Source organism: Triticum aestivum, chromosome 3D (assembly GCF_018294505.1).
Source record: "Triticum aestivum cultivar Chinese Spring chromosome 3D, IWGSC CS RefSeq v2.1, whole genome shotgun sequence".
NCBI lineage: Eukaryota > Viridiplantae > Streptophyta > Magnoliopsida > Poales > Poaceae > Triticum > Triticum aestivum.
This window is the reverse complement of record NC_057802.1, coordinates 5,805,358-5,832,741: the sequence shown is the minus strand read 5'-3', so window position 1 is coordinate 5,832,741 and position 27,384 is coordinate 5,805,358. Positions and strand designations below refer to the sequence as shown.

Here is a 27,384-nt window from a genome sequence, read left to right as displayed (position 1 = left end):
ACCAATATGAGCATCCAGGTTCCGCTATTGGTTATTGGCCGGAGATGAGTCTCGGTCATGTCTACATAGTTCTCGAACCCGTAGGTTCCGCACGCTTACGTTCGATGACGATCGGTATTATGAGTTTATGTGTTTTGATTTACCGAAGGTTTTTCGGAGTCCTAGATGTGATCACGGACATGACGAGGAGACTCTAAATGGTCGGCACATGAAAATTGATATATTGGAAGGCTATGTTTGGACACCGGAAAGGTTTCGGATGAGTTCGGGCATTTACCGGAGTACCGTGGGGTTATCGGAACCCCCCGGGGAGTTAATGGGTCTTAATGGGCCATGGTGGAAGAGAGGAGGAGGCGGCCAAGTGGGAGGCGCGCGCCCCCCAAGCCCAATCCGAATTGGGGGGGGGGCTTTCCTTCTCTCCCTCTCTCTGTTCCTTCTTCTCCTACTACAACTAGGGAAGGGGGAACCCTACTCCTACTAGGAGTAGGAATCCCCCCTTGGGCGCGCCCCATGAGGCCGGCCCTCCCCCTCCTCCACTCCTTTATATACGGGGGAGGGGGGCACCCCATAGACACACACGTTGATTGTTTAGCCGTGTGCGGTGCCCCCCTCCACAGTTTTACACCTCGGTCATATCGTCGTAGTGCTTAGGCGAAGCCCTGCGTCGGTAACTTCATCATCACCGTCACCACGCCGTTGTGCTGACGAAACTCTGCCTCGGCCTCAGCTGGATCAAGAGTACGAGGGACGTCACCGAGCTGAACGTGTGCAGATCGCGGAGGTGCCGTGTGTTTGGTACTTGATTGGTTGGATCGCGAAGACGTTCGACTACATTAACCGCGTTACTTAACGCTTCCGCTTTCGGTCTACGAGGGTACGTGGACACACTCTCCCCGCTCGTTTCTATGCATCTCCTAGATAGATCTTGCGTGATCGTAGGTACATTTTTTGAAAAACTGCGTTCCCCAACATTTACATCAAATAGTAATATACCATTCTCTCCGCATACCTTTGTTTATAAAACCATATGGCCGGATTGCCTTGTTTGTCATAAACCTTTGCCCTTGTAAAGGCTTTATGAAGTAGGACAAACACTCCCTCGCCACTGGCCGAGGAGGTTGAAGCCGATGGTCGGTCAACAAGGGGTTGTACAATGCGGATCCGAGCATTCATGATGTAAAGTACTTGGATACATAGAATCATTACACATAAAAATTGCGAGTAAAATCCAATTACTGCAATCCATCTTTTAAACCCCTTGGGGCCTACCTTGGCGAGCTCGGATTTCGACCAGCTCTAAGCTCCTTTAAGAGATCTTTATTCTCTTTCCGAGAAGTTTGTGTTAAACACAACAAAATTTCCTGTCAAACGGATATCGATCCTTAATTCGGTCACCCGTGCCCACATTAAGGCTCGGGGGCTACTGGGCTTCGTGCTCATTATTTATAAATATTAAAGGGGCACATCGATCACCTGATCTAGTGTTGCCACCCGACCAGTGTCTCGGGGGCTACTGCGTTGCTTATTCAATGCAGAGAATTCAAAGTGCTCAGTGTTCGGCATGACCGAACTATGGGCAAGCGCGTCTTCGGACAACAATAAGTACCATCTGGGACTTATCCGGCATCAAGCTAATATATCACGGCGACTTCTCACAACCCTCTCTCAGGGGCCTGTCTGCCGATTGTTATTTCTAATATATTACATTGCATTTCTATTCCTACGTATGCTGCCGAGCTCGGAGTTGATCCTCAGGCCGATTTTATAAATTGACCTGAGTCTTAGGGGCTACTAGGATCAGCAGTTTTATGTTTTCATTCAGGTGCATCTCGGGTTTTAGACCGACACACACCTTGAGGGCTACTGGATATACATATACTGGCTATATATCTCGGCAGAGAATAAATTGCACCAATAAAAATATTCACAAAAAATCAGCCCGTGGTCGGGGTGGTGCACCACCTGAGAAGCAGTCCGGGATAAAGCTCGGGCGCCAGTGGCTGGCTCCATAGAGGGCATTTCCGGTATTAAGCTCGGCTGAATTCGTTCAATCTTTTAAAAGACCGAGGTAGTTTACGACACCTCGGACGCTGACCATCGTTGGAGCTCGGAAGTGGTCCGGCATAAAGCTCGGATTCGAATGGCTCGTTCCATAGAGAACTTTTCAGCGTTAAACTTGGATAATCTCCTTCAAACTTTTTCAAGCCAAGGTGATCTATGACACCTCGGATATAGTCCGGCGTTGAAGCTCGGATACAGTCCGACGTTGGAGCTCGGATATAGTCCGGCGTTGGTGCTCGGCTGCAAAAGATATCTCGAATGCAGTCCGGCGTTGGAGCTCGGGTGCAAGAGGACACCGCCGCACGGGAACAACTTCAAACCCGAGGTATGGCATAAAAAACAACAAGGCATTGATAAAGGCCGAGAACTTAAAGGGGCTCCTCGGATACCCGACGTGTAAACTCTTCGGATTCACTTCGGCGATCCTCAAGATCGAAGATGAGATGATTTGTTGAACCAGTTTTCAAGACCGACGACCGAAGATGAAGAACCGTTCGGAAGAATCGAGGAGCGTCCCCAACTTGAAGACCAGTTCAGGGGGCTACTGGCGGTGTCCTGGACTAGGGGGTACTCACCATGCCGTCTCCCGGTCAGTTGGATTGGGCCGAGGACCCCCATGGCCGTTTACTCATGGGCCAGTTCGGACAGCCGATGTATACACGAGGAAGATTCCACAAGACTTGGTGATTAAGACAAGGACTCATCTCCACCGGCGTATTCGACTAGGACTCTTGTTATCCTAGGCCTCTGATACATTATATAAGCCGAGGCCAGGCTAGTCGATGGAGGATCAGGACATTACTCATCATACCTCTAGGGTTTAGACCACAACATATGATCTTGAGGTAGATCAACTCTGTAATCAAATACATCGAATATAATCAAAAGCAGCATGTAGGGTATTATCTCTTCGAGAGAGCCCGAAGTTGGGTAAAATCCCGTGTTCATGTTACCATCGATCCTAGATAAGACACACAGCTTGGGACCCCCTACCCGAGATCTGCCGGTTTTGACACCGACACCCCCTGTCGTCCATTATCAACACTCGCAATTGAGAGGAGATAATGAGAAACATCCAGATCTGAGGTTTCCGTACCTGATTCGAAACTAGCGTTGATCCTCCCATCAGAAATGTTGCTTGAACCCTCGCTGGCTAGCATCCAGAAGCAGTTGCTGGTAGCTCAAGATTCAGGCATTGTTCCCGGCGAGCCGCACCGAGCGACGTGGTATCGTAGTCGATGAAGGCGGTGCTAGACGAGCAGAGCGCCGGGGCATGTTGGCGTGCACCCTCGTTTCCGGCAGGCTAGTCGCCCTTGGCTCGTCCTGAATCACAGTCGGAGCCTGAGCCGACCCTGGCGGTGGGAGGGCGAGGACCACCTCGCGAGATCTGAGCGCCGCCGCTCTCATAGCTGGAGGCAGAGTGGCTGTGTCGAAAGAGACAAAGGCCGCCCACCTCCGCACCATCGTCCTCACCGGCGACTCGGGCTGATCCATTGCCCACATGAAAACTTCCAGCGAGTGGCTACGCCGCACTCGACCAAACAACGATTCCTCCTCCTCCTCCGTCAGGGAATCCCAAACCGCCCGCGCATCCGCATGCAGTGCCTCCTTGCTGTTGAAATAGGATTCGATCTGGCGTAGTCAGGTGCGCCTCCGCGCATCCCCTCACGCGAACCTCACCATCCGCTCTTCTTCGATCTCCACCATCCTCGAAGACGCTCGTATCAAGAAGACCAGGAGCAGTCGCCTCCCACTGACCAAGGTAGGGGAGGAAGTGGAATGCGGAACGCGAGCGAGTAGACTCACTCTGCCATTCCACCCGTATTAGGCCATGATCGACTCCCGAGGTGTGCGTCACCCCACCGCTCTGCTTCCTCGATCCGCACGACGTGACACGGGAACGTGACTGTGGCACACGGGGTGAGGGTCTCCCCTCGACTTGCACGTGAGTCAACCACGCGAGGAGTAGCTTCGCGGTGAAGGCGCAACGCCACACCGTCCCGCGGTAGTGCGTGAGGACTCCCGCCGATCTCAGGTCGGGGATGTACCATGCCGGCCACCGCCAGAGACGTGTTGGTGCAGCCATCTCGTATAATTAAAACTGATTATCGTGTTTCTTTTTGGAGAACAATTATTTTGCATAATGTTGGACTCCCGCCAAAACGCGCCAAGCAAGTATACTACTGATTTTTAGGAGACCCGCGCCAATCTGGAGCAGTTGGAGACGAGGTGCGAGCATGAGCATGAGCGGCGGCTGCGAGTGACACAAATTACGAGGCATCCTAAACCTGTGCGTAAAAATGTAAATGAGATAAGGATGCGAAAAATAGGCAAATATAAAGTACTAATGTGCTAATACGAACCTTCGTCGAAATAAGGTTTTGGGATAGCGAGGATTTTCTTTGAAGTAGTCATTCCAGAGTAAAACAAACCCCGCATCTCTTTCTCGATTGATTGCCCGCACCAAATTTTGACAATCCGCTGAGAAACTAAGGTTGTCTAAAATGGATTTTTTTTACACCATTGTGTATGTGAAGATATAGACTACCAAATTGAGACAAGCCACTAGAGATGCTCTAACGCATTGAAAAATAGACGTCTGATTTTTAGGAAAACATAATCTCTTTTCCCAACTGCCAGGCATAGTAGTAGTACACCAAATACTGTATGGTGGTTCATTTTGCTGTGGACTGTTGCAGCTTTGCTGTGGACATTCGGGGGACGAGAGGGGATTTGGCTGCACCCACGAGGCTATGGCTGCACGGTGCAGCTAGGCTCGGAGGACCTATGGCATGTACCGTCGGTCCGTCGCGCGTCGGGAAGCGTCATCCGGTGGCAGGCACGACCAGCGGCGCACGCCACATTTTGACTCTCAGCCCTTGACCAATGACTGATGTCCATCAATCAATCAATCGAGTACACATTGACTCAGCCGCTTGATTCGTTTACTGTGCCGTGAGCTTGCTGCCTTTTTTCCAGCCGTTCGCTAGAGAGACGAGAGAGAGGGAGAGAGGGGCGAACGCAGACTGCTAGTTCGGCCTTGGAGCTGGAACTACCAAATGGCCAGTGAAGCAATAATGCACCAGCTCAAGGAAGAGGAGGTGGTGATAAAATTACACGTTTCGTTCTTGAATTATCTGGCGCACTATCCGCCGGCCATTTAAACTCCAGTCTCGAACATAGCCGCATCCATCCTCCTTCGCTCCATTTCTTTTCTAAACACCACACTCGCCATGGTTTTTTTGAGCTCCAAAGCCATTTGGGACAGCCTCTCGTCCGTGCACAAGATGGAAGTCGGCGCCATTGTTGCCGACTGGTAGCCGGAGGCGGACATCCTAATGAAAGAAGCGGCCGACGACGCGCCAGCACCGTCCTCCTCGCCGGTCCATGCCGCCAATACCATGGGCGAGGCTCGTGCTCACTACAATGACAAGATGTTAGCTGAGCGGGCAGGGCCGGCCTGTGTTTCGGGAGGCCCTAGGCGAACTCGACGACATGGGCCCCTATGTCCTAAGTCCTAAGACAATATATATGTATGCGTTTGTTATATATATAACTTATTAAAAGTAACTTTCAATCACACATCTTTAGTTTAAAATATGACTATAATAATTCAAATGACTCCATCGAGAACAATAATAACCAAATTCGAACCGACTCCATAAGAAGCAAAGTACTAAAAAGATCGCAAAATGAAACTAACATGACATGATTACCTTAAATAAGAACGAAATTAGACTGACTCCATCGACAACAATAATACATCAGTGCTTCAAAAAAAGTTTCTTCGGGCATTTCTTGATGCAAAGTCATTAAGGGCACAATCAAGATCAACATTGTCCAAGATATCCTTCTCAATGCAGCACATAGCCAGGCCATTCAGCTGAGGCTACTGTTAACAGGATCCGATAGGCAACAGAGACATTTGGATAGCAATCTACAACCATAACAAACTGAAGAATCTCAAGCGCTGACATCAAACCATCTGGCAAAGATACCTGCAACACTTTTAACTCTGAGACAAAATCATGAAGATCAACATCAGATGATTTATCATCAGAAAAAGCTTTTGCAGAAGTAGCGCAACATTCCTGTAGTTTGCTATCATCCAAGGACTTCAGATTTTTTGAATTGAATAAGAAACCAAACACCTTTTCAAATTTCTTCAACTGATCAAAGCGACTGGTCAATGAAAGAATTGCATTGTCAACGATGACTAGAAAGTAATTAACTCTGAAGGATTCCATAGCTGACAACTGTATTTCTTCGTCTTGATCATTTATTTCATCATGATGCCTCTTTCTTTTCCGTTGACGTTTTGAAGGAAATTCTGGCTCTATGTCCATATCAGATGCAATGGCTTTGCTATCTCAATACTAGCTTGAAAGCCTTCATCTCTATACTTCTTAAAATATAATATGACCCCGTCAATGTGTTTTATAGTAGCATCAATGCACACCATCTTTTCCTGCAACTTTTGGCTCACCACATTTAAAGAGAACAAGACATCATGCCAGATAACCATGCCAACTAAAGTTTCAAAATTCTCAAGTGCACTGACCAAAGATTGAGCATCACTTACAGCTGCTGAATCATCAGTAGAAGTCTCCTCCAATTCCTTCAAAGCTGAAATTACATGGATAGTTTGGTACCTGATAGGCTGCACACTCTTTATTCAACTCTCCCAACGAGTACTGGACAAAGGCTTGAGAGTTAGTTTTGTTCCTTTTGGAAGATTGTCAAGTAAAATCTTCCACCTTTTAGTAGAACGTGAAAACAACACGTATATCCGTTGTATAATACCAAAGAATGTAATAGCTTGTTTGCAAGATTTTGCCATATCACAAAGAGTGAGATTCAAACTATGACATGCACATGGCATATACAATGCTTTGGGGTTTTCTTTAAGGAAGCGACTCTGAACACCTTGGTATTGTCCTTTCATGTTGGAATCATTGTCATAACCTTGACCTCTCACATCAGCAGCATTCAAATCAAAAGAACTCAATGTATCCATCAATACCTTCAAAAGCCCCAACCCCGATGTGTCCTCAACCTTTAGGAACTCTAGGAAAAACTCCTCCACTCTCGGAAGGTTGCTTGACATATTGACACAACGCACAATGAGAGTCATTTTTTCTTCATGGCTCACATCCGGGGTACAATCCAAAATAACTGAAAAATACTTGGCATCTTTGATGATCTTTAAAATAACCTTCCTCACGGCATCAGCAAGAACTGAGATCAACTCGTTCTGGATTTTTTGGCCAAGATAGTGATGATGGATTTCACTATTTTGAATACGCCGGATGTGTTCATGCATAACAGGATCAAATTCAGCAATCATTTCAATCGTGCCCAAAAAATTACCATTATTATCTTGATACGACCTCTCATTTGATCCACGAAAAGCCAAAGTATGTTTTGCTAGAAACTTCACAACAGAAGCTATTCTTACCAGAACTTGTCTCCAACGCTCCTTCTCCTTTGCAACCCCCCTTTGCATATCATTATCAATTGTCTGATTTTTGCTTAGTCTCAACCTAACTTCATTCCATGTATTCATGTTTGTTAAATGCTCAACACTATTCTCATGATCTTTGAGACGCACACTCAAATGCTTCCAGTCATTCAATCCATCAGATGCTAGCATAGACTTGCTCAGTTTTGATTTGAACAACTTGCAACAAAAACAATATACTTTGTTTGCACCTTTGTGGTAAACCAACCACTTTCTGTCAACAAACTCACCATTACTTAACTTCCTGGAGTAAAAAGCATATGAAAAGTGTCTACCAATGGTGTCTTTCTCGAACTCCAGATCCGGTACTCTAATAGGTCCCTTCTCAATTAAAATATCCCTTTTGCTATTGTCAAGAACTTCCCATGTTCTTGGATAAAAAATAAATGAAAGGGAATCTTCCTGTTCATCATTAGAGGAAGGCTGCAAATTTTCCTCCTCCATTGTACTGTCAGCATCAACTTCAAAATTTATTTGCTCCCCTGTACTCGCACCATCTTCATTCACCTCAACATCTGAATTTTCATGCTTAGAAGTAGTTTCTTGCCCTTGTTCTTCACTGACATCAACATTGCTTGAAGATGTAAAGAACTTATTCAAAGAACCCTTCAGTGGTAGAATTTTCAAACCACTTTCTTTCTTTTTCCTCCTTTTTTCAGCACCCGACAATTGCTTCTTCTTAGGTAACATGGCAGGCTAAAGTCCTAAAATCATGAAGAAAAGATCAAAAGAGCATACAAAGAATTAGGAATTTATAGATCGGATGATTGGAACCTTAGACATGTTACATAGAATGACAAAAAATTGATAGATTGGATTAGAATATGTACATACTAAATAAAGAATAAATAAACTACTGAAATTGTCAAATTGAGGTTTGGGGATGGACAGGAACATGGATGTGTACTTCTTGACTTCCAGTCGGATGCGTATTTGTATAGGTATTGCCGCGGTGCCGGATGCCGGATGGCCGGGCTGCCGCCTGCCGGACTGCTGAGTGCTGACTGCTATGTGGCGGCGAGGCGAGGGCGACGCGGCAAGGGCCAAGGGGCAAGGCGCTGAGCGAGCGAGAAGGCCGACGGGCGGGCGAGGGCGACGAACCTACGATACGAAGGAAACGAGCAGTTGTGTGCCTAGCCCTGGCAACTAGCGTGAGTCACGGCACGGCTTCGCCTTCGCTAATCCATCAGCGATCGCTAGCTAGCTATATCTGGGCCGCCTAGCCCATCTTATTTCTTTTCTTTAATTCTTTTGTAATTTTTTTACTTGTTTTTGTTGGGCTATAGTATATGTATATACTCCATCATGCCCCCACCCCTCGCCTGGGCCCTGGGCCGTCGCCCCATCGGCCATACCCCAGGGCCGGCCCTGTGAGCGGGAGGCCACGTTCCGGCAGACGCATGCCGACCAGGAGTACAACCTTTGCCTCCTCGATGAGCACCAGCGCGCGGAGGAGCAACTCGCCGCTAGCATGACCATCGCGCTGGATGTGGACCTGTTCGACTCCTATCGTACCACCCACAAAATCCGCCACTACCGCTGGTGGTACCGCCGCCATCAGGCAGAGCTAGAACGCCTTCAAGGAGATCGACGAGGCGGCGAATGAAGTCTACGACAAGATCGAGGACGAGGACAACGTCACCAGCTCCGCCACAACCACGAAGCCGACACATCTGCAGGCACCGGCGATAGCGAGGAAGAGTAGAGCATGGAAGGTCACCAACGCTCGGGGTCCCAGGAAGGCCATCGCTCTTTCGCCCCCTTGAAGCCAAGCTTGGCGGGCTCATTATCGTCGGCTCAGTAGCTATTGCAGGCTGCAGAGGCGGAGCTTCAGTTCCCGGGGCCCATGGCCTGCCGGACATGGGGAACGAGTGCTGGCGGTTATTTTTCTAGGTTTAGAGTCTGGTCTAGATCAAAAATCATAAGGCTTTATGTAAAAACAACAAAGTTTTAATGAGATTCATCTAGTTTGTTTACATATGCATGTATGCAGCTAACTTTGGATGGTTGGCTTCCGCATCAGTGTTCGTTGACTGCCCCCCCCCCTGGTCTGTTGACTGATGCGGTGTCTGGTTTGCGGGTCAGCCTTGGAGACACCCTGAGTCTTGGGCCCGATGGCGGTGGCGCCCGGAGCCTTCACCCTTTTGATGGCATCGTCGCGGAATCTCGGCCCCTCTCGATGGCAGATGGCCTACGACGTCGGGTTTGCCTCCCCCTAGAGTATCACGTCCTAGTCTATGGAGTGGGTTGCATCTGTTTATCTCCTATCTTCTAGACAGGTCCCCGTGGTCCTTGTTCTCAGTCCTTGTTGTCCCTTGGCAGGAGCGGTTGTCCATGACCCGAAGTGAGGGGGCTATCGCTACGGTGAGACGGCCCCTTCCGGAGGTGGCTCGGTGTGTCCGAATCGTAGGTGTTCGGTGGGTTCTCATGGGGACTCAGCTTCGATCCTCTTTAATAGTCTTGGTTGTAGTTTGTTAGGGATGGACTCTCCTGTTTTTATTGCAGGGTGTTGGGTTTGTGGTACTTGTGTCACTCGCTCGTCGTCATTATATTTCGTTCGACTTGCTTGTTGGAAGGTATCCTCACCACTTTGTATGTATGTGTCTTTATCTTTAAAAGGGAGGGCGGAAGTTGGCAAGTACTACTATATGAAGTTAGTTAGAACCTAAGGTTAGATTGGATGATCAAAATTCATTTCGATCAATGAAATTGCTTTTGGGTATGATATGTGTCCGACCGGCATACGACACTAGGATCCTACGTTCGTGGTTCAAGTGGCGATGTCATCTCACGGTGGTTTGCTAGTGTTGGACATCAGTCCTACAGGAATTCATCGTACGCCCAGCACTGCTCATCAATCTACGTGTCTTTTGTTCCTCTACTGTTTATCTTCTAAAGTATATCTAAATAGTTAGCCTCAGTAAACTATTTCTCTCAACATATAAGCATGCCATCTCATCATGCAACATGTATGAAAAAAAGGCCGACCCCCACTAACCTATTTCTCTAAACATGCAAGCATGCCACATCATGCAACATGCATGGAAAAAGACTCAGCTCAACATGTAAATTTGCACGGGAATTTACATTCTACTGTGATATTTATATTTAATAAATATTATGCTACTATACAAAAATCAAACATATTTTCAGTTCTAGCTCTTACATTATTGCTCAAAATATTCACGTTTCATACAAGGAATCTCATTTAAATGTGTTGAAAACTCTCGCAACAACGTGCGGGTATCATCTAGTTAATATTATGAGCAGAGAAACTGTAATACCGTCTCTATTACATTTGGAAAAAACATCTACATCTAGAATGCCAAGATTATATGATTAGATTTATTATAAGATGCAGTTTTATACTTTACATTTGGTATTACGCATATAAATAATTATCTGTGAAAACTAAATTTGCAAAGTTTGATTGTTAATAAAAACTACGCGTACTAGTACATTATTACACAGAGGGAGTATAGAGCTTCGGCTTCAAAACACTTTAGTCTGTTCACTGTAGTACTATCTTCCCCACCTGCCAAGGACCAAGCAGGCAACACCAAATTTATGATGGTTCGTTTTGCTCTTTGACTGTTGCAACTTTGGGTGTCACATTAACTCAGCTGCTTGCTCCTTTACTGTGCCGTGCGCTTGCTGTCTTTCTCAGAGTCTCATCCTTCCTCCTCCGGTCTTATCTTTCAGCCGTTCACCGGAGAGACAGAGAGAGAGGTTTGTTCCAGGCGAACGCAGGCTGCTAGTTCGGCCATGGAGATGGAGCTGCCCAATCTCAATGTCCCGGTGAAGCAAGAAATCGTTGTGCATAATGAAGGAGCCCAAGGAAGAGGAGGTGGTGGCGGCGCAATCGTTGAGGCGTCGGGACACGGCACGAGGAGGACGGAGGCCACCGTGAGGATTGAGGCCAACATGCTCGACTGCCCCATCTGCTCCTCCCCCTTCAAGCCTCCCGTCTTCCAGGTTGGTGCAGTAGAGCAATTTCTACCATGATTGAACATCCCATGAACTGAATCGAATCTAGCAGCAGCTGCACGCACGGATTTTAGTATTCTCTTACTTCCCTCCCTCGATCTGTCTAGTGCAAAGGCGGGCACCTGGCTTGCGGCAGCTGCGTCACCAAGCTCCCCTGGAAGCAGTGCCAGAGGTGCGACCTCGGCGGCGACTTCCACGGCTGCCCCTTTGTGGACGCCTTCGTCTCCTCGGCCAGGATGAAGTGCGACCACCACGGCTGCGGCCGCCAGGTCACCTACCACAAGCTCGAAGACCACAAGAGCGCGTGCCCGCTCGCGCCCTGCAGGTGCCCGGTGCCCGGCTGCGGCTTCGAAGGCCCGCCGCCTGCGCTCCCCCACCATCTCAGCGCCGTCCATTCCATGCCCGTGCACGTTGTTCAGTACAGCAAGGTGCTCCAGCTCGAGGTGCCCGTGTCCGAGCCGCGCCGCCTGCTGTTCGCGGAGGAGGACGGCCGCGCGTTCCTCGTGGTCGGCGGCTCGCTCGGCCTGGGCGTGCCCATCGCCTTGTCGGTGGTGTGCATCAGGGCGGGGGCGTCCCCGCCGCCGCACTACGTGGCTAAGGTGTGGGCGAACGGGCCGCCGGTGGCCAACGACAGGACCGACACGGTCCGAGCGGACATCCAGGTGACGAGCAGCAAGGAGCCCGGCACCGTCGCCGTGGAGGAGCTGACCTTCTTGACGGTGCCGCACAAGCTGCTGGCCGGGGCTGGCCCGTCCAGGACGGTGTCCCTCCACGTTCGCATTGACAAGATCACCTCCTAAATGAATCTGCTATGTCTAGGGCTCTACTTATCTTAATACTAGTAAGGCTTAGTCTAGTTTGGTCTAATTTAGTTTAACAGAATGATGGATTTTGGTACTAGCATGCATCAATTCGTTCAACAACGGACGAGTACTTGTTAGTTCCAGCATGATTAGTACATGGAAGAGGTATTTTGTTGCTGTTGGATGTATGATCTTTGGGTAGCACGTAAACCAAATATATGCTGATTATATGTTTGTTAAGAAATTGTCCCCTTCACGATCGCATTCACAAGACCACCATGGTCTGACCCGCATGTCAATCTCGCTGCCACCACCCTTCAACTTGACCGAATTCGACTAAATTGTTCTCGCACGACAATATTAGCTGTGTGGTTTGGTGAATGATATGTACGACGACAAGTTCCATGACTAAGAATGCAGTTTGTCAGGCCACGTTACATGTGTTAAATTTAGGAAGATCATATTCCAAATTGTGAGTTTTGTAAAGCAATAATTTGTTTTTAACTGGACCATCATACCCTCTCATCCGTAAGAGGCACATCTTAATCTCAAGCGTTGATTTTATTAGAGGGGTTGTACGTGAAGTGGAACCCAAAGTTATATCATCCCAAATAAAAACTCCACCTACATAGCAATACGTTAAAGATCAGTTCTTTGAACTGTCAAAACGAACATTATCAGCATGCTAAAATTATTGGCAGCTATCTTTCCTTCTCGGGTATGCTCTGCTGGCTCCAACATTGCCGCAATGGCAGCCCCAGTTTTCCTCTTCGGTCTTCACCCTCCCCTCTCTTCCATTATTTCCCCACTAAAACACACAGCGTGACTAGAAATGACCATGAAGGAAGGGGAGAGTCGTGGCAAGAGGGCGGGTGCCGAGGAGGTGAAGTCGGAGTCGGAGAAAGGGGAGGTGACGATGCAGGACGAAGGCGAAGCAGTGGATGCGTTGGTGGCGGCGGAATCCATGGCACCGACGCAGATCGACGTGAGGATGGACGTGACACTCCTCCACTGCCAGGGCTGCTTCCTCCCCCTCAAGCCCCCCGTGTTCAAGGTGATCTCTCATCTTGCACCAAAGCGATAATTTTTTTTTGAAAGAACCCCAACACCCTCTTTCTATCTCTGTTCGAGAGGATTTCTTTGAGATTCGGGAAGATCACACATTTATTATTTTTCCACGTGGATGGAAGACATTTGTCATCTTCTTCATCTACCATCTAGCAAGTGAAATTTAATAAGTATACATTTGTGTTGTGTGCATCGCAATGATGCGGAGACCAAACATTATCCTTCTTTTCTTAAAACAAACTTGCGTGTTGTTGCGTTTACTGTGGCAGTGCGATGCCGTAGGGCACGTAGTGTGCTACTACTGCCGTGCCGGGCACCGCGCCGTCTGCAGCCGTGCCAACACCCACTGTGGCCAGCTGGACAAGGTGGTCGGCGCCGCCAAGGTGCCATGCCCCTACAAGGGGTTCGGCTGCGATCGCTACGTGGTGTTCCACGAGGCCGCGGACCACCAGCGCGTGTGCCAGTGCGCGTCCTGCACCTGCCCGGAGTCCGGATGCGCCTTCGTGGGCTCCCGCGCAATGTTGGTCAACCACTTCGCCGCCGACCACCAGCGCCCGGCCGTCACGCTCCGGTACGGCCGGTCTTGGAGCCTGAGCTTCTCCCTGTCGCACGGCTGGCACCTGCTCGTCGGGGAGGAGGACTGCAGCGTGTTCCTCGTCTCCCTCTGCCCGCTCGGTGCGGGCACCGCCGTGTCACTGATGTGCGTCAGGCCGGACGGCGAGGCTGAGACGGGGCCCCGGTTCTGGTGCAAGCTCTCCATTGAGCGCCGTGGCGGCGACAAGGACTACGACCTAGTCCTCATGGCCTCCCCGGTGATCAGCAACGCGCTGTCCACGTGCGCGCCGGCGTTGGGCCAGGGGATGTTCTTGGTGGTGCCCCAGGAGCTGCTCTCCGGCGACACGCTCACCCTCAGCGTCCGCATCGATCTGATCCCACCTGCCGCCGTCGCTCCCAAGTCAACTACACCGCAGGCCAGGGCGCCGAGGAGGATGCAGTGAAGTATGTTTTTGATCTCGTTCATGTTATGGATGATTAGTGCAGCTAAGTTAGATGATTAATATGAATGTATGACTAGAGGCTAAACCACACATGTGCAAGCTAACCAACCCAATCAATCAAGATTATGGTAACAAGTTCAGTAGTAATGCAACTAAGCAGCAGGGATGGATGATTAGTATGAATGTATGATTATTCTGGCATCTGATGGTTAAGCTGCTTAAGCAATATCAGTACTAGATCAGTTTGACTAAGTAGTAATGCAGCTAAGCAATGGTAAGGTAGCAATAATATGTAGCTAAGCGAGGGTAGGAATGCTTCACTCATTGTTCTGAACAAATGGCCTAAATAGTACTACTAGTAACGAAGTTACTGGTTTGTACTTGATCTGAGTGAAGTGCAACCAATTGTAGTTAATCCGAAGATCATGCACCAGAATTTATTCTGTTCTTTATAACCTGCAAATTATACATTTTGTGAATCATATTGTTCATGTTCAGATTCTTCAATCACGTGAAAGGAGCTTCTATAAATCATTTTTTTTCCGACTGGCATGAAAAGATTATGTAAATGTATCCTTCTCAAAAACTAACATCATTTTTTTCATTTTTGTATCTAAGATCATTCTCTCCCTTTTTTCTGTGAGCAAGCTGGACCTGATGCTCAAAGGACCTTCAAGTTCAAACCGAAGATGACAATCTGGACAAAGTCACATTTCAAAGAGTTTTTCCCCCTCTCAAAGATGGGTCAAGTTGTGTGTTATTATGTATCAAACTGGGGACAGAGGATCATGCTTCTTTCAAAGTTTGTATTCATGGCTCACATAAATCCTGGTGTGTTTTGATGTAAACCTTTTGGTACTCCATGATTTGGAGCTTTTATGTTTAATAAAATGGTTGTGTGCATCACATAATGCAGAGGCCCCGGGTATCCCCTTTTTGAAGGAAAAAAAATATCAACAACAGTTGTGTCCAGCATAGCGTCAGATATAAGCTTTGATTTATTTTGTAATTCAACTGTGAACACAAGTAGAATGTAGCTTTTACACACCAAACCATAAGATTATTTTAGAATTTTTTCACAATGCTGTGGGCCTCACAAATTCAGTCCAACATCCAACCTGTTGGTTACATTGCAGCTACTACTTAGTTTCTCAATTCCCAAACTGCAAAAACTGAGTGCATTTCCCAAATTTATTTAAAATACCACCTGATAATGCGCATTCAAAACAGGTTCGCAATCTTTTTGTGACATTTAACTGGAAGCAGCAGAGAGAGATTTTATTACGCTAGTTGGGGGTGTAGGCAGAGAAGGTTTTTGAAAATTCTGCATTGCTTGCTGAGGCAGTTGATTCTTCTGCTGGCTCTACAACGGCCTTTTATTACACTTATGCTTATGTTCGAACCTCGGACTTCTCCTAGGGGTTTCGGTATGGTAGTTCTTCTTCTTCCTAGGACGTCTCCCATACATCCTCAGCAGCCTTCCATTATCTCCTTCAAATGTCAGGCCCTTCGGAGTCGTGAAAGTGGGACCTGCAGCGATAACCACTTATCTCTATCAGGCTGTCTTTGTTAATTCCAAAGAGGGATCAATGTTGCAATGATTGGTTGACATGGAACATTTCCATGATAAGCACACAACTTAAGAAACAGTGTGGTAGAGAAGAGTGTAATTACTTGGGAATGGCACTGATGTAGGAGGAAAATTCTGTGTTGCAGTGGTATCAAGAGGCCCTTCCTCTGCAACCAAGGACGGTGTTGCAGTGGTACCTGTCATAGTATCTCTGGACTGAGTAGAGGACCCTTCTTCAGTCTGGTCAGGCTGTGATGAGGGATGAGCCTCCGGAGCGGCCGAAGCGGGGCCTACAGTGATATAACAACTTTTTATCGCTATATCATGGTGCCACTGCTAACTGAAAACAGGGATTGGCATTGCAATGGTTGTTTGATATGTGTACTATTTTCATGATAATTAAGCACACGAGGTTTTTTAACATAAAATGGGATAGCGAAGAATGTAGTTACTTGGGAGTGGTACTGCCAGTGAAGTGCAATTCTCGTTTGCAGTTGTATCAAGAGGCCCCTTCTCCTTATTAAACATGGACCATGTGGTAGCTTTGATAGTATTTCCGGACTCGGCAGCCTCTTGCCTTCCATCACCAGCTTCGACAAACACCTCCTGCCTATCAAGCATCGTCGCCGGGGGTTGAGTCGGGATTTCATCCTGTTCAACATTCTCCTCCTCGTCGCTGCTCAAGTCAATGGTATCATCAATCACGTCTATGAAGTCTATTATTGTCATTGTGCAGCTGAAATAGGTAAAAAGAAAGTATGAGTAATGAATTAAGATATGAATGCATAGCATATTAAAGGTAAGGAACTAAGCACATACATCTAACTTAGCTGCCTTCTACCGTGAAGTCTCTTAGTGCAAAACAACATATAAGAACAGCATGCACCACTGACGACAAATCTATTGACACGAATTTCATACGGCAAATGACAAACATTCTCATAACTTAATCTCTAGATTCCAAAATGTTCGATTCCACGAATGCTAGGCCCTAGTTTGGTTCCGGCATGTCCGATCAATTTAACCGTGTAAATGCGGCTGTGAACTTCTTGCTATACACTTTACCCAAAAAAACAAAAAAAACGTGATTGCCATATACACAAATAAAATAAATTCCGAGAGTTCAAATCTGATCCGAATCATAGGATAGGTTAACTTAAATTGAACGGTAGAATGGGAGTAATAAAGAAAGGATGCAGGTCTAGTCTCAAAGAAGTTATCTAACAAGAACGAATCAGCAACAGATGTGATGCAGGAAAGCTTACTCTCTCCACCACCTCCCGGACTCAAATCTGGCTTGCCTGCTTCGTCCGTCCAGCCAGTACGGTCTAGTGGAAGACGGGAAGAGGAGGGGGAGAATATATGCGGTCATGTGGGAAGAAGAGGCGGCCGTGCTCTAGGAAAGAGGAGTCTAGACGTTTTGGGAACATATACAAGTATAAATGAAAGGTATTAATGGTTGGTCAAATCTGAATTTTGAAAAAAGAAATTGAAGTGTTTTGCCACCCGAGACAGCTGATTCATTTGCCTTCTCCCCACGCCATCATGATGCCCTCTCTTCTCCCAAGAGTCTCACAATTCACATTCAGGATGTAAGTGGCGGTGGATACCACTTGTCCCACATACGCCGTCCACTTAAAACAGCCTAAATGGCGTAGTATGTGGCTGTCCACCTAAATTAAATGGAAAATGTGTCCAGTCCACCAAAGCCCACGAAACCCAGCGGCCGCACTGTGAAGAGATTGAGAGGCCAGCACGGTCTGTCTCGCGGCCACGAAAATGTTGCGCCGCCCGTGGTCCGTTTCCTCATGACATTGCCGCATAGAGAACAAGTGGGTCGTCACGCTGGTGCAGTCGGCGGGGTTCCTCATGCTGATGGTCGCCCTGTTGCTCCGTCATCGGCGCGCTCATGGGCGCCAACAACCTGCTGTTGGCCTGCAGCTCCTCGCTCCTGCCGGTGTTCACCTCCTCGCTGCTACCGTCCATGCAACTCGCCTTCACGATTGTCTTGTCTTCGCCGTCGCCATCGTCCGCCACCCGCTCACCTTCGTCAACCTTAACGCCATCGTTCTCATGACGCTGACGCCCTGCTCGTCGCGCTCCGGTCGGCCTGCGCTGGCTAGAGCCTGGACTGGAAGGGGTACATCATCGGCATCTTCGTCACGCTCGGCGCCGCGGGCCTCTTCTCCGCGGATCTGTCGGTGATGGAGCTGCTGTACTGGGAGGTGGTCGCCCACGGGTTCATCCTGGCCGTGGAGGTGCAGGCGGCGATGCAGGCCATGGCATCCGTCGTGGCAAGGATCGGGCTCGCGGCATCCGGCGGCTTTGGCAACGGCGTGGCGCACTGGAAGGGGTCCATTTAATTATTCATCTGGTGCAGACGTACAGACTACAGTGGCACTCTATATGCATTGTGCGCCACCCCATCAGCTGATGTGTAATGGATGAACTAAATGGTAATAGGTGGACGCCACATTAACCACATAAATGTTAAATGGACTTTGACATAATCCCGCATGACGACTGGTGGTTGATGCGGGCAAGTCCCACAATGACCAGCGATCTGTCCACTTACATCCTGGATTCACATGCATACTCCAACATTCAAGCATAACACACAGTTTTTGTTTTGTTTTGCGAAATAGCATAACACACAGTTAAGTTACCTGTTAGTCAAACTTTATTTTTAATTCTTTAGTCTGCACATTAGGTTTCGTCAAAGTCAAGCTTTGTAAAATTTGACTAACTTTATATTAAAAAAATATCATTATTCACCATATGAAATCACTATTATCAGATGCACCATGAAATGTACTTTCATACTATATAATTTTAGTATTATAGAAGCTCATATTTTTTTATATAAATTTGGTCAAACTTTGTGTAGTTTGACTTTGACCAAATTTTATACGCGGAGTAAAAATAAACGGAGGGAGTATGTTGTCATCTTTATCTATTAAAATTACTTTATTATTATTAAAAACATCTGACGGGTTAACCCAAAGAGATATGCATTGTGAGAATAATTAATCGGACGATCAAACTTTTGTTGACTATCCATGTTTGGATAGACGTAGTACGATTAAATAAATAAAACAGTTGAGTCCAAATAGTAGAGAACAACCTGGATCGAGGAAGAGAAGTTTGGATAGGGTGTTGAAGTAATTTGAGAACGGCTTGACTCTACGGCAAACCTTCCTCGACACCTTCGTAACATACGAATAGGCGGTGCTCTAGAAAAACATACGAATAGGCGGTGCTCCGTCAAGATGATTGAACATATTAGAAAAAAAAAACCAACATTGGTGTGTCAATATTAGCGATGTACACCAACCTTCCCTATAAGGCCGACTAATCACCTTTTGTTTTCACTATAACAACATTGCAATCTACAGTGGTAAATCCTCACCAAGTGTAAAGCCGTGAATCGGTGATGCTAAATCCTCAACAAGTTTCGGCCGAAGTAAAACACAAGTAATGTAAAGAGCGTTGCCTGCAAAAGGTGAAAAGCTCATCGATGTCGTGGCGACCCGTGCCTTCGCTAGCTTGGAGTTACACTGATCCTCGACGCCACACGCCTTTGCCAACTCGGAAGTCATTCAAATCCCCGATGTAACGATGCTCGTCGCCATCACCAAGCTCGGACGCACACAGATCCTTGACGCCTGGATATTGCTCACCTTTTCCAAGCTCAGAGTTGCGTGGATCCACGGGACTATGCCGCCACTCACCTGCACCAAAGCTTGGAGTCACGCGTATTTGTGACTGCATCATCCCCCTCTCCCCAAATGAATTTTCGGACTACCATACTAATCCCTATTATCACCAGTCTTCGATGTAGCCTTCCATGCGCCCTGCAATGTGCCTCCTCTTTGGCGCACCTTCGGTGCATTGGGTATCAGCATCATAGGATTAAGAAGAGACAAAAATACCAACTCATAGCATAAACATACCATGGATTCCGTATGAAGCACGCATGTGGGATGTGAGGACTAATCTCACATCATGGTTAGATCGCAAACAAGAGGCACCGCAAAAAGGTTTCTTTAAGTGAATGAGTAAACCGTCTTATTATCTCTTCGGTCATTAAGGAATGTCGTGTACAAGAATAAAAATACGGAGACATTGCTATGGTGGTGGCGGTAATGTTGGCTCTAGATGAGGAACTTGGCGGGTGGAGTGAAGCAGAACAGGATCCTCTGTCGTGGGAGTCCTCCCTCTCCTTTTCATAGTGCAAACTCTATGGAATAGGGCTTCGGGTTGCAACACCTCAAATTCGACCGGGCCCCCTTCACGATTGTTCCTTGGTCTCACATTGTGGGCGCGTCATGCGCTCATACCGGTGCTTGGCTAGCCATTCGGAAAGGTTGTCAACGGCCTTTTGTACATGCATGGAAACGATCTCCTCAATTTGTATATCTTGTATATGCCTAAAAAGTATATATTTTGTGTGCCATGTAATTTTGTATATGAATCTAATGGTTTATTTTTCTTAAATATATTACTCATATTTTTTATCACAAATATAGGCTCAAAGTAGAGGCAGCCTAAAGTCCTGGACAGACATTTGCTGGCGATTTGGTGATCCTTGTTGGAGTCGCCCTAGGATGCTAGGGTTGACATATGGAATAGGGTGACATGCAAATTGCACTACACCACCGAGCGCTCGCGACTTCCCTAGGGTTTCCCTGCGCCACCGCCGGCTCCCCAGCCGCGCGTTGCCGCCGCAGCGGCCGGCCCCTGCCGGCGCTTGCCCCCCCCCCACCGCTCCCCCACCCCCACCCCCACCTCCACCCCTCCCCCTCCCTCCCCCGTAACCTCTGCGTCGCCTCCCCGAGTGAGGCGACCGGGGTCCTCGTCCCCAACTCCCCTCTGCGCTCCTCCTCGTTCTTCCCTCCCCCGCCGCCGCCGGCGGACGCCGCCGGGCCCTGCTCGTGTGGTGCTGGCTGCGGCGGGCCAGCCCTTCCCCGCGCGCGGTCTCCCCTGCTCGGGTGGTGGTGGCTGGGGGCGGTGTGCTTCGGCCGACGTTAGTGTGGCTCGGCGGCGCTGCTGCTGCTGCTGCTGCTGCTGCTGCGTGCCATGGTGCTCTCGACCCGACGGTGCGGCCGTTGGCCGTGGGGCGGCGCGGTGGCGCTGGTGGCTGGCGGCGCCCGTCCAGCCCAGATATGGGCCCATTTGGACCCCATCTGGGTTGGGGCGGTCCAGTGGCTCGGCGTTCGACGGCGGCGCTTCCTAGTGTTGGAGACATGGCGGCGGTTTGCGGGCGGTGAGGTCTCCGTCGATCGGCGAGCTGCAGCGTGGTGGCAGGACTGTCCGAGTCCACGTGGACCCGGCCGGGCCGTCGGGGCCCGGCAAGCCTCGTCACCGCGTCCGGTCGGCTACGCTGCAGCGGTGGAGGTTGTCCCCTCCTTGCGGTCGAGTTGTGCTCGCTCCCGTGGCCGGTGTCGCCTTTCCCTCGCTAGGTCTGGTGTTGGCGGCTCCAGTGAGGCGGCGAGGGTTGTCCGGTAACCGTGGTGGCACAAGCTGGTGGGCGGCTGATGGGGTGGTGCATTTCGAAGTGTCTGGGGTGGTCGTGGTGGTGGTCGTGGATCAGGAGAAATCCCTGTCGGCTTGTCCGGCACCGATACGGTGACGCCTGAGGGCGTCGTCAGTCCTTCCTGAGGGGCGTCGGGTGTATCCCTTCCCCACCATCCCCCGTGTATCGGGGGAAACCCTAGAACTTGTTCGGGCAACAATGACGACGCCGTCTCATCCCTTCTTGAAGGTGTTGCTTGGTGCACGGCGCTTCGGGATGCCGGGAGCGTGGTGGTACTTCTTCGAAGGGTGCAACAGTTGCCAGGCTTCCTTTCTCCGTTGATCTGCCGGTGTCGGCATTTATTTTTCTTTTTTTTCTTCTTGTCTTTCATTTTGGGCTTTTCTATGCCGTGGCCCCGGCAGGCTGGTTGTATCGGACATTTGCTTTATATATAAAGCGGGGGGAAACCCTTTATCGTCGAATTGCACTGCACACCACCAAACAAGAAGCTTGTGAACACATGGTGGTAGCTCACCTAGAGCGCCACAACATCATAACAGGAATTCACCACTCAAACTCAAAGCATATGGAGAGAAAGAATCTCAACGCATCAGAGGCATGCAAAACGATAGATTAGAACTAGCACTAGTTGCAGAATAACTAGCAACCAGCACCAAACTCATAACCAAGTTCAAGAGTGCAGCAAAATACTACCAAACAAAAGATAACGAAGTCAACCAAATGGTAAACCTCCCAGATTGACCGGAACCAGAACAATGTACTTATAGCTTATTACTAGCATAGTTTCGAACCACAACGGCTGCTCCCAGGCATTAACGAAGCCGGGTTTCCTTCCTTGCTGGTCATTTGCATTACGAGATAGTTGTTTCTTTAGTTGTCGCCACTCGACCTTCATTCGAAGGCCCATTGGTTCTCCTTCCGAACTTCCTCCTCTTCCTCTTTGGTGAAGTCATTCTTGATGTCGAAGGTCTTGCGGATCTCCTCTACAGTCCTCCCCTTCATCATGTCAGCGACCTTCTGGCAGGTCAGGTCCAGCAGCCCCTTGATGTTCAGGTAGTTCGCAGCCTGTAAGGGGCTCAGGGAAAAATCCAAGCAAGTTGGTCAGGTAGCATTCTTATAGAAAAGAGACTATAAACAGATAAGAAACAGGAGCAACATAAACAAGATATTGTTGCATCACCCACGTAGTGAGGGAGCAGAATACTGAAGTGATACACTGGTTAATCATGGCACAGAACTGAAAACAGAAGCATAGCTCTAAGTAAAGACATCAGACAAAGAAATCTTAGAAAGGATAAGAAACAACACATATTATATTAGACTAGCCACAATGGTAACATATGTGTGGTAACATGCAGCACTTTATTTATTAGGCTATAGACTCATCTTGCTTTGATATGTGTGATGTTACTGATACTAATAGTAACTAGCTATGTTACCACATGCCTCTCTTTCTTCATTTATTGCTTGCCACATCATCTATTTTATCTAGATATGTGTGATGTTACGACCTATGTTACTCCCACTGTGGGTAGTCTTAATAAGGCAATACACTTTCAGTAATAGTTGTTCCATCCTAGGTAGTAGATCACAAACACTTATGACATGCAACCATGTAAATATGATGAGAAATAACCCACATCCTGGTGAGATTACAAACACTTCAAAAATCATTGAAGCCTTCAAGTATTTTGTCAGAGCACCTGCCACGAGGCTACACTCTACAGCACACACAACTATAGTTGTCAGCAAACAAAACACGAATCTGGGGTACCAAACCGCATCTAAACAGCAGGAGCAAGAGCGCCTTGACGAGTACTAACTAGAAAGAGCACCACGGGGGCGGGGAGGGTTGGATGGAAATCTCACCAGGATGAGGTCGAAGCGGATTTGCTGGTCGACGTCTATGAACTTATCGTCGAAGGTCTTGAGGTCCGGCTCGGAGGCCTTTGCGGTGGGGTCGGCGGCGTCGCCTCCGCGATTCTGGACGTGCTGCCTGCAGTACTTGATGACCATGTCAAGGATCTTGGCGTTGACGTTGGGGAGGGGGATGATGTTGTTGGCACAGCCATCCTCCACGATGTGCTTGATGGTCTGCGACTCCGTCGCCACCGCCTCCTCCACCACGAACTCCTCGCCGTCGGCGCTCTTCAGCGTGAGCTTCCTCTCCGCCGTCCCAGCCGTGTCCGCCATCGATCCGGTGGCCGGAGAGATTGGGATGGCTGGGTGGTGCGAGTCGAGAAACCTTAAGAGAGAAGGCGAAGGGGAGACGGTGGTGTTTGAGGGGATCGAAGGGAAGGGAGGTGCTTTTATTTTTCAGATCACGAAGGGGAAGGGTCTATGAGAACAGTCAATCAAATTAATTCACAGTCATCGCATGTAGCCGATCATGCACCACATATTTGCCTCCAGCCGGTCAAGCGTACGTCCAATGCTGACCAGCAGCAATTACAGCATTGGACCATTGCCAATTCCATTTTTGCATGCCTGTTCAAGCGGAAGGAACAAGGGAAAAGTAAACACGTCTGTTCAAGGGTACATATGTACCCTATATGGAATTTTTTTTAGCAATTCAACAGAAAGTCCAAAATTTCTGAAAATATTTTTGAAATAAACTTGACTTTTCATTGTACTAGTGAGAAAAGCTCTACAAAAAGAAAATTCCTCTTTGACTTCTTCTCAAAAAAGACAAATTTTCGGTCAAAATAGCGTGAATAGTGACCTAGCTATCATAGCAAATAAATTTTGTCTTTTTCGCTGTGAAGTCAACGTAGGTTTTTTTTGGGTGAAAATTTATATACTAGTGCGCAAGTAAGTCAAGTTTAATCTAAAATACTTTTGAACTTTTTTGTCTTTTTGTTTAATTATTTAAAAAAATCCCCGTATAGGGTGTATATACATGCAGGAGCCAAAGGGTATTTCCTATATTCAATGGGCCTTTAAAAAGTTGGACGCCGGTGGTCTGCTCTCTGGCCCAATAAACCCGGGCGGTGGGAATATAAACATATAATTATCTCGTCTCAAAAATAAATAAATATAATTAGCAAATCCACAACTATAAGAATATCATAAGGAGCAAAAATGCACAGTTCAAAGCAATACTAAAAGTGCATGTTTCAGAGCATAGATTGTAACATCCCAACAGTAGCAACCCTATTTTATGCTTGTTCTTTTTATCGAATTCATAGTTTTGCATTTCATGTAATCAATAATATCATTAATCTTCTAAGCAACATATGGAATTTTTAAAGTAACGTGGGTTTAGATTTTGTTTCTTTCAAGGTCAGTAACTATTTTAAACAATGGCTTTAATTCAAATCCAATTTGCACATGATTTGAATATTTTCAAATTCACATTTTTTCCAATTGCCCCACAACTTTGCACATGGCCTTCTTGTCACATTCATAGCCTCCAAAAAGTTCCCATAATTTTAAACCGCAATTTTCTCATACCTCTAATTGAACCCATCTGAATTAAATTTAAATGAATTGGAATTCAAGCTTCTTCATAATTGATGGAATCAATTTTGTGGGCATATGTATAAATCATAGTCCACATAAATGATCCACAATTTTATTTCACTCTCGGGCCGTCTATTTCTTTTCTTTTTTTCTTTTCCTATTTATAAATAGAAAAATAAAAAGAATAAAAGGATAGCCAGCCCACTTACCTCACTTATCAGCTGTTGTTTCCAGTACTACAACAATATGGCAATCTACGGTGGTAAATCCTTGCCAAGTGCAAGCCGTGAATTGATGAGGCTAGATGGCTTGATCTAAAGAATTTTCGGCCGAAGTAAAAAACAAGTAAAGTAAATAGCGTTTCATGCAAAAGGTGAAAGGATCATCGATGTCGCGACGCCCCTTGCCTTCGCTAGCTTGGAGTTACACTGATCCTCGAAGCTGCATGCCTTTGCCAAGTCGGAAGTCATTCAAATCCCCGATGAGACGATGCATGTCGCCATCACCAAGCTGGGACCCACACAGATCATTGACGCCAGGATGCTGCTCACCTTTGCTAAGCTCAGAGTCATGTGATCCTTGGGACAATGCCGTGACTCACCTGCACCAAAGCTTGGAGTCACACGGATTTGTGACTGCATCACGCCCCCCCACCCCCACCCATATGCATTTTATCGGACTGCCATACTAATCCCTACTGTCACCAGCCTTCGATGTGACCTTCCACACCCTTGCAATGTGCCTCCTCTCTGGTGCACCTTCGGTGGATTGGGTATCAGTGTCCTAGGATTAGGAAGAGACAAAAATACCAACTCATAGCATACACATAATATAACATAAAACATACCATGAATTCCGTATGAGGCACGCATGTGGGATGTGAGGACTAATCACACATCGTGGTTAGATCGCAAACAAGAGGCACCGCAAAAAGGTTTCTTTAAGATGAATGAATAAACCGTCTTATTATCCCTGCCCCCCCCCCCCCCCCCCCAACAAAAAAACATCTTATTATCTCTTCGGTCAGGAAGAAATCTCGAGTACAAGAACAGAGCTTCGGGATTGCAACACCTCAAATTCGATCGGCCCCTTCACAAATGTTCCTTGGTTTGATGTCATGGGCCCGTCACGCGCTCATACCGGTGGTTGGCTAGCCATTTGGAATGGTTACCAACGGCATTTTGTACATGGAAACGATCTCCTCAATTTGTATATCTTTTGTATATGCCTCCTCCTAATGGTTTATTTTTCTTAAATACTCCCTCCGTTCCTAAATATTTATCTTTCTAGACATTTCAAATGACTACCACATACGGATGTATGTAGACATATTTTAGAGTGTAGATTCACTCAGTTTGCTCCGTATGTAGTCATTTGTTGAAATGCCTAGAAAGACAAGTATTTAGAAACGGAGGGAGTATATGACTCGTATTTTTTATCACAAAGATGAGCCACCGCCCGGCTAGCCTGGGCAGTTGCCCGGGCTCGCTAGCTGCGCTACATGATACGACGGTGCTATCAAAACAGGGAAAATACTCTTCGCATGGTGGTTTACCCGGGCAGCGGGCAGCTGGCCAATGGGCTTCCATTTCCTAATTAATTATTTAATTAAGCACAGACGGATGGGCTACAAGTACCCACGTGAGACGAGCCTATTTGTTACTCCCTCCGTTCCAAATTACTCGTCGCAGAAATTGATGTATTTATAACTAAAATACATCATAAGTAATTTAGAAGCAGTAGGTTGGATTGTTCTTCTTTTTTTACTCTAGACGAGAAGGCAACAATTAGCCGACCGCTCCACCTCCCTGCGACCCCCCGTTCGTTTAGCTTCTGTTTGAAACGGCGGCATCCTCGATCGATTAGAGACAGAGACAGACCGTCAGTGAGCCAAGGTTGGCCTGGCCGCGCGGCCGGCCCCGGGGGCTGAGCCGGAGAGCATCCACCCAAGATTCCGAGGAACAGTTTGCATCAGCGGCTGCTTGTCCCCGTCTTCGTAATTAGGTTAGATAAAAAAATGCGAATAGATTAATAGACTTATTTTGAGGTCACGGCGAGGGGAATTGGTCATTCGGGATGATCACCACTTTTATGAGCTTAGTCCTTCGTTTAGGGGTTTGTTTAGATAGTTGATGTTAATTTCAAATAATTAAGTTTGAGAGACGAGGAGGTTCTTGGCACTGGAAGTAGAGCCACAACCACATCTCATATTGCCTCATGAGACGGTTGCAAGCTCTCTAATTTGAATATATTCGCAAATCACAATATTGAACTTATGTGAATTAGAAATCCATTTTTTATCCTATAGTGTCTTCTAGGATATTTGAATGGTAATTTGGATAGTTATATTTCCGCCGGTAATATGACGAGTTTGGTCG

At 47.5% G+C, this 27,384-nt stretch overlaps 3 protein-coding genes across 3 annotated transcripts; 2 read left to right on the top strand and 1 right to left on the bottom strand.

Annotated features, from left to right (window-relative positions):
- The first annotated feature begins 11,196 nt into the window (after positions 1–11,196).
- LOC123073650 (putative E3 ubiquitin-protein ligase SINA-like 6) lies at positions 11,197–12,601 on the top strand. Its single transcript, XM_044496713.1, has 2 exons — positions 11,197–11,557; positions 11,677–12,601. Exons 1-2 carry the CDS (start codon positions 11,348–11,350, stop codon positions 12,367–12,369), a joined length of 903 nt encoding a protein of 300 aa, XP_044352648.1. The 5' UTR covers positions 11,197–11,347; the 3' UTR covers positions 12,370–12,601.
- A 603-nt stretch (positions 12,602–13,204) lies between these two features.
- Positions 13,205–14,438, top strand: LOC123073648 (putative E3 ubiquitin-protein ligase SINA-like 6). Its single transcript, XM_044496712.1, has 2 exons — positions 13,205–13,426; positions 13,710–14,438. The coding sequence occupies exons 1-2, from the start codon at positions 13,205–13,207 to the stop codon at positions 14,436–14,438; spliced, it is 951 nt and encodes a 316-aa protein (XP_044352647.1).
- Positions 14,439–22,149: 7,711 nt separating this feature from the next.
- Positions 22,150–23,856, bottom strand: LOC123073647 (SKP1-like protein 1B). The gene is made up of 2 exons (XM_044496711.1): positions 23,414–23,856; positions 22,150–22,609 (listed from the first exon to the last, which is right to left on the bottom strand). Exons 1-2 carry the CDS (start codon positions 23,735–23,737, stop codon positions 22,436–22,438), a joined length of 498 nt encoding a protein of 165 aa, XP_044352646.1. The 5' UTR covers positions 23,738–23,856; the 3' UTR covers positions 22,150–22,435.
- Positions 23,857–27,384: the final 3,528 nt, after the last annotated feature.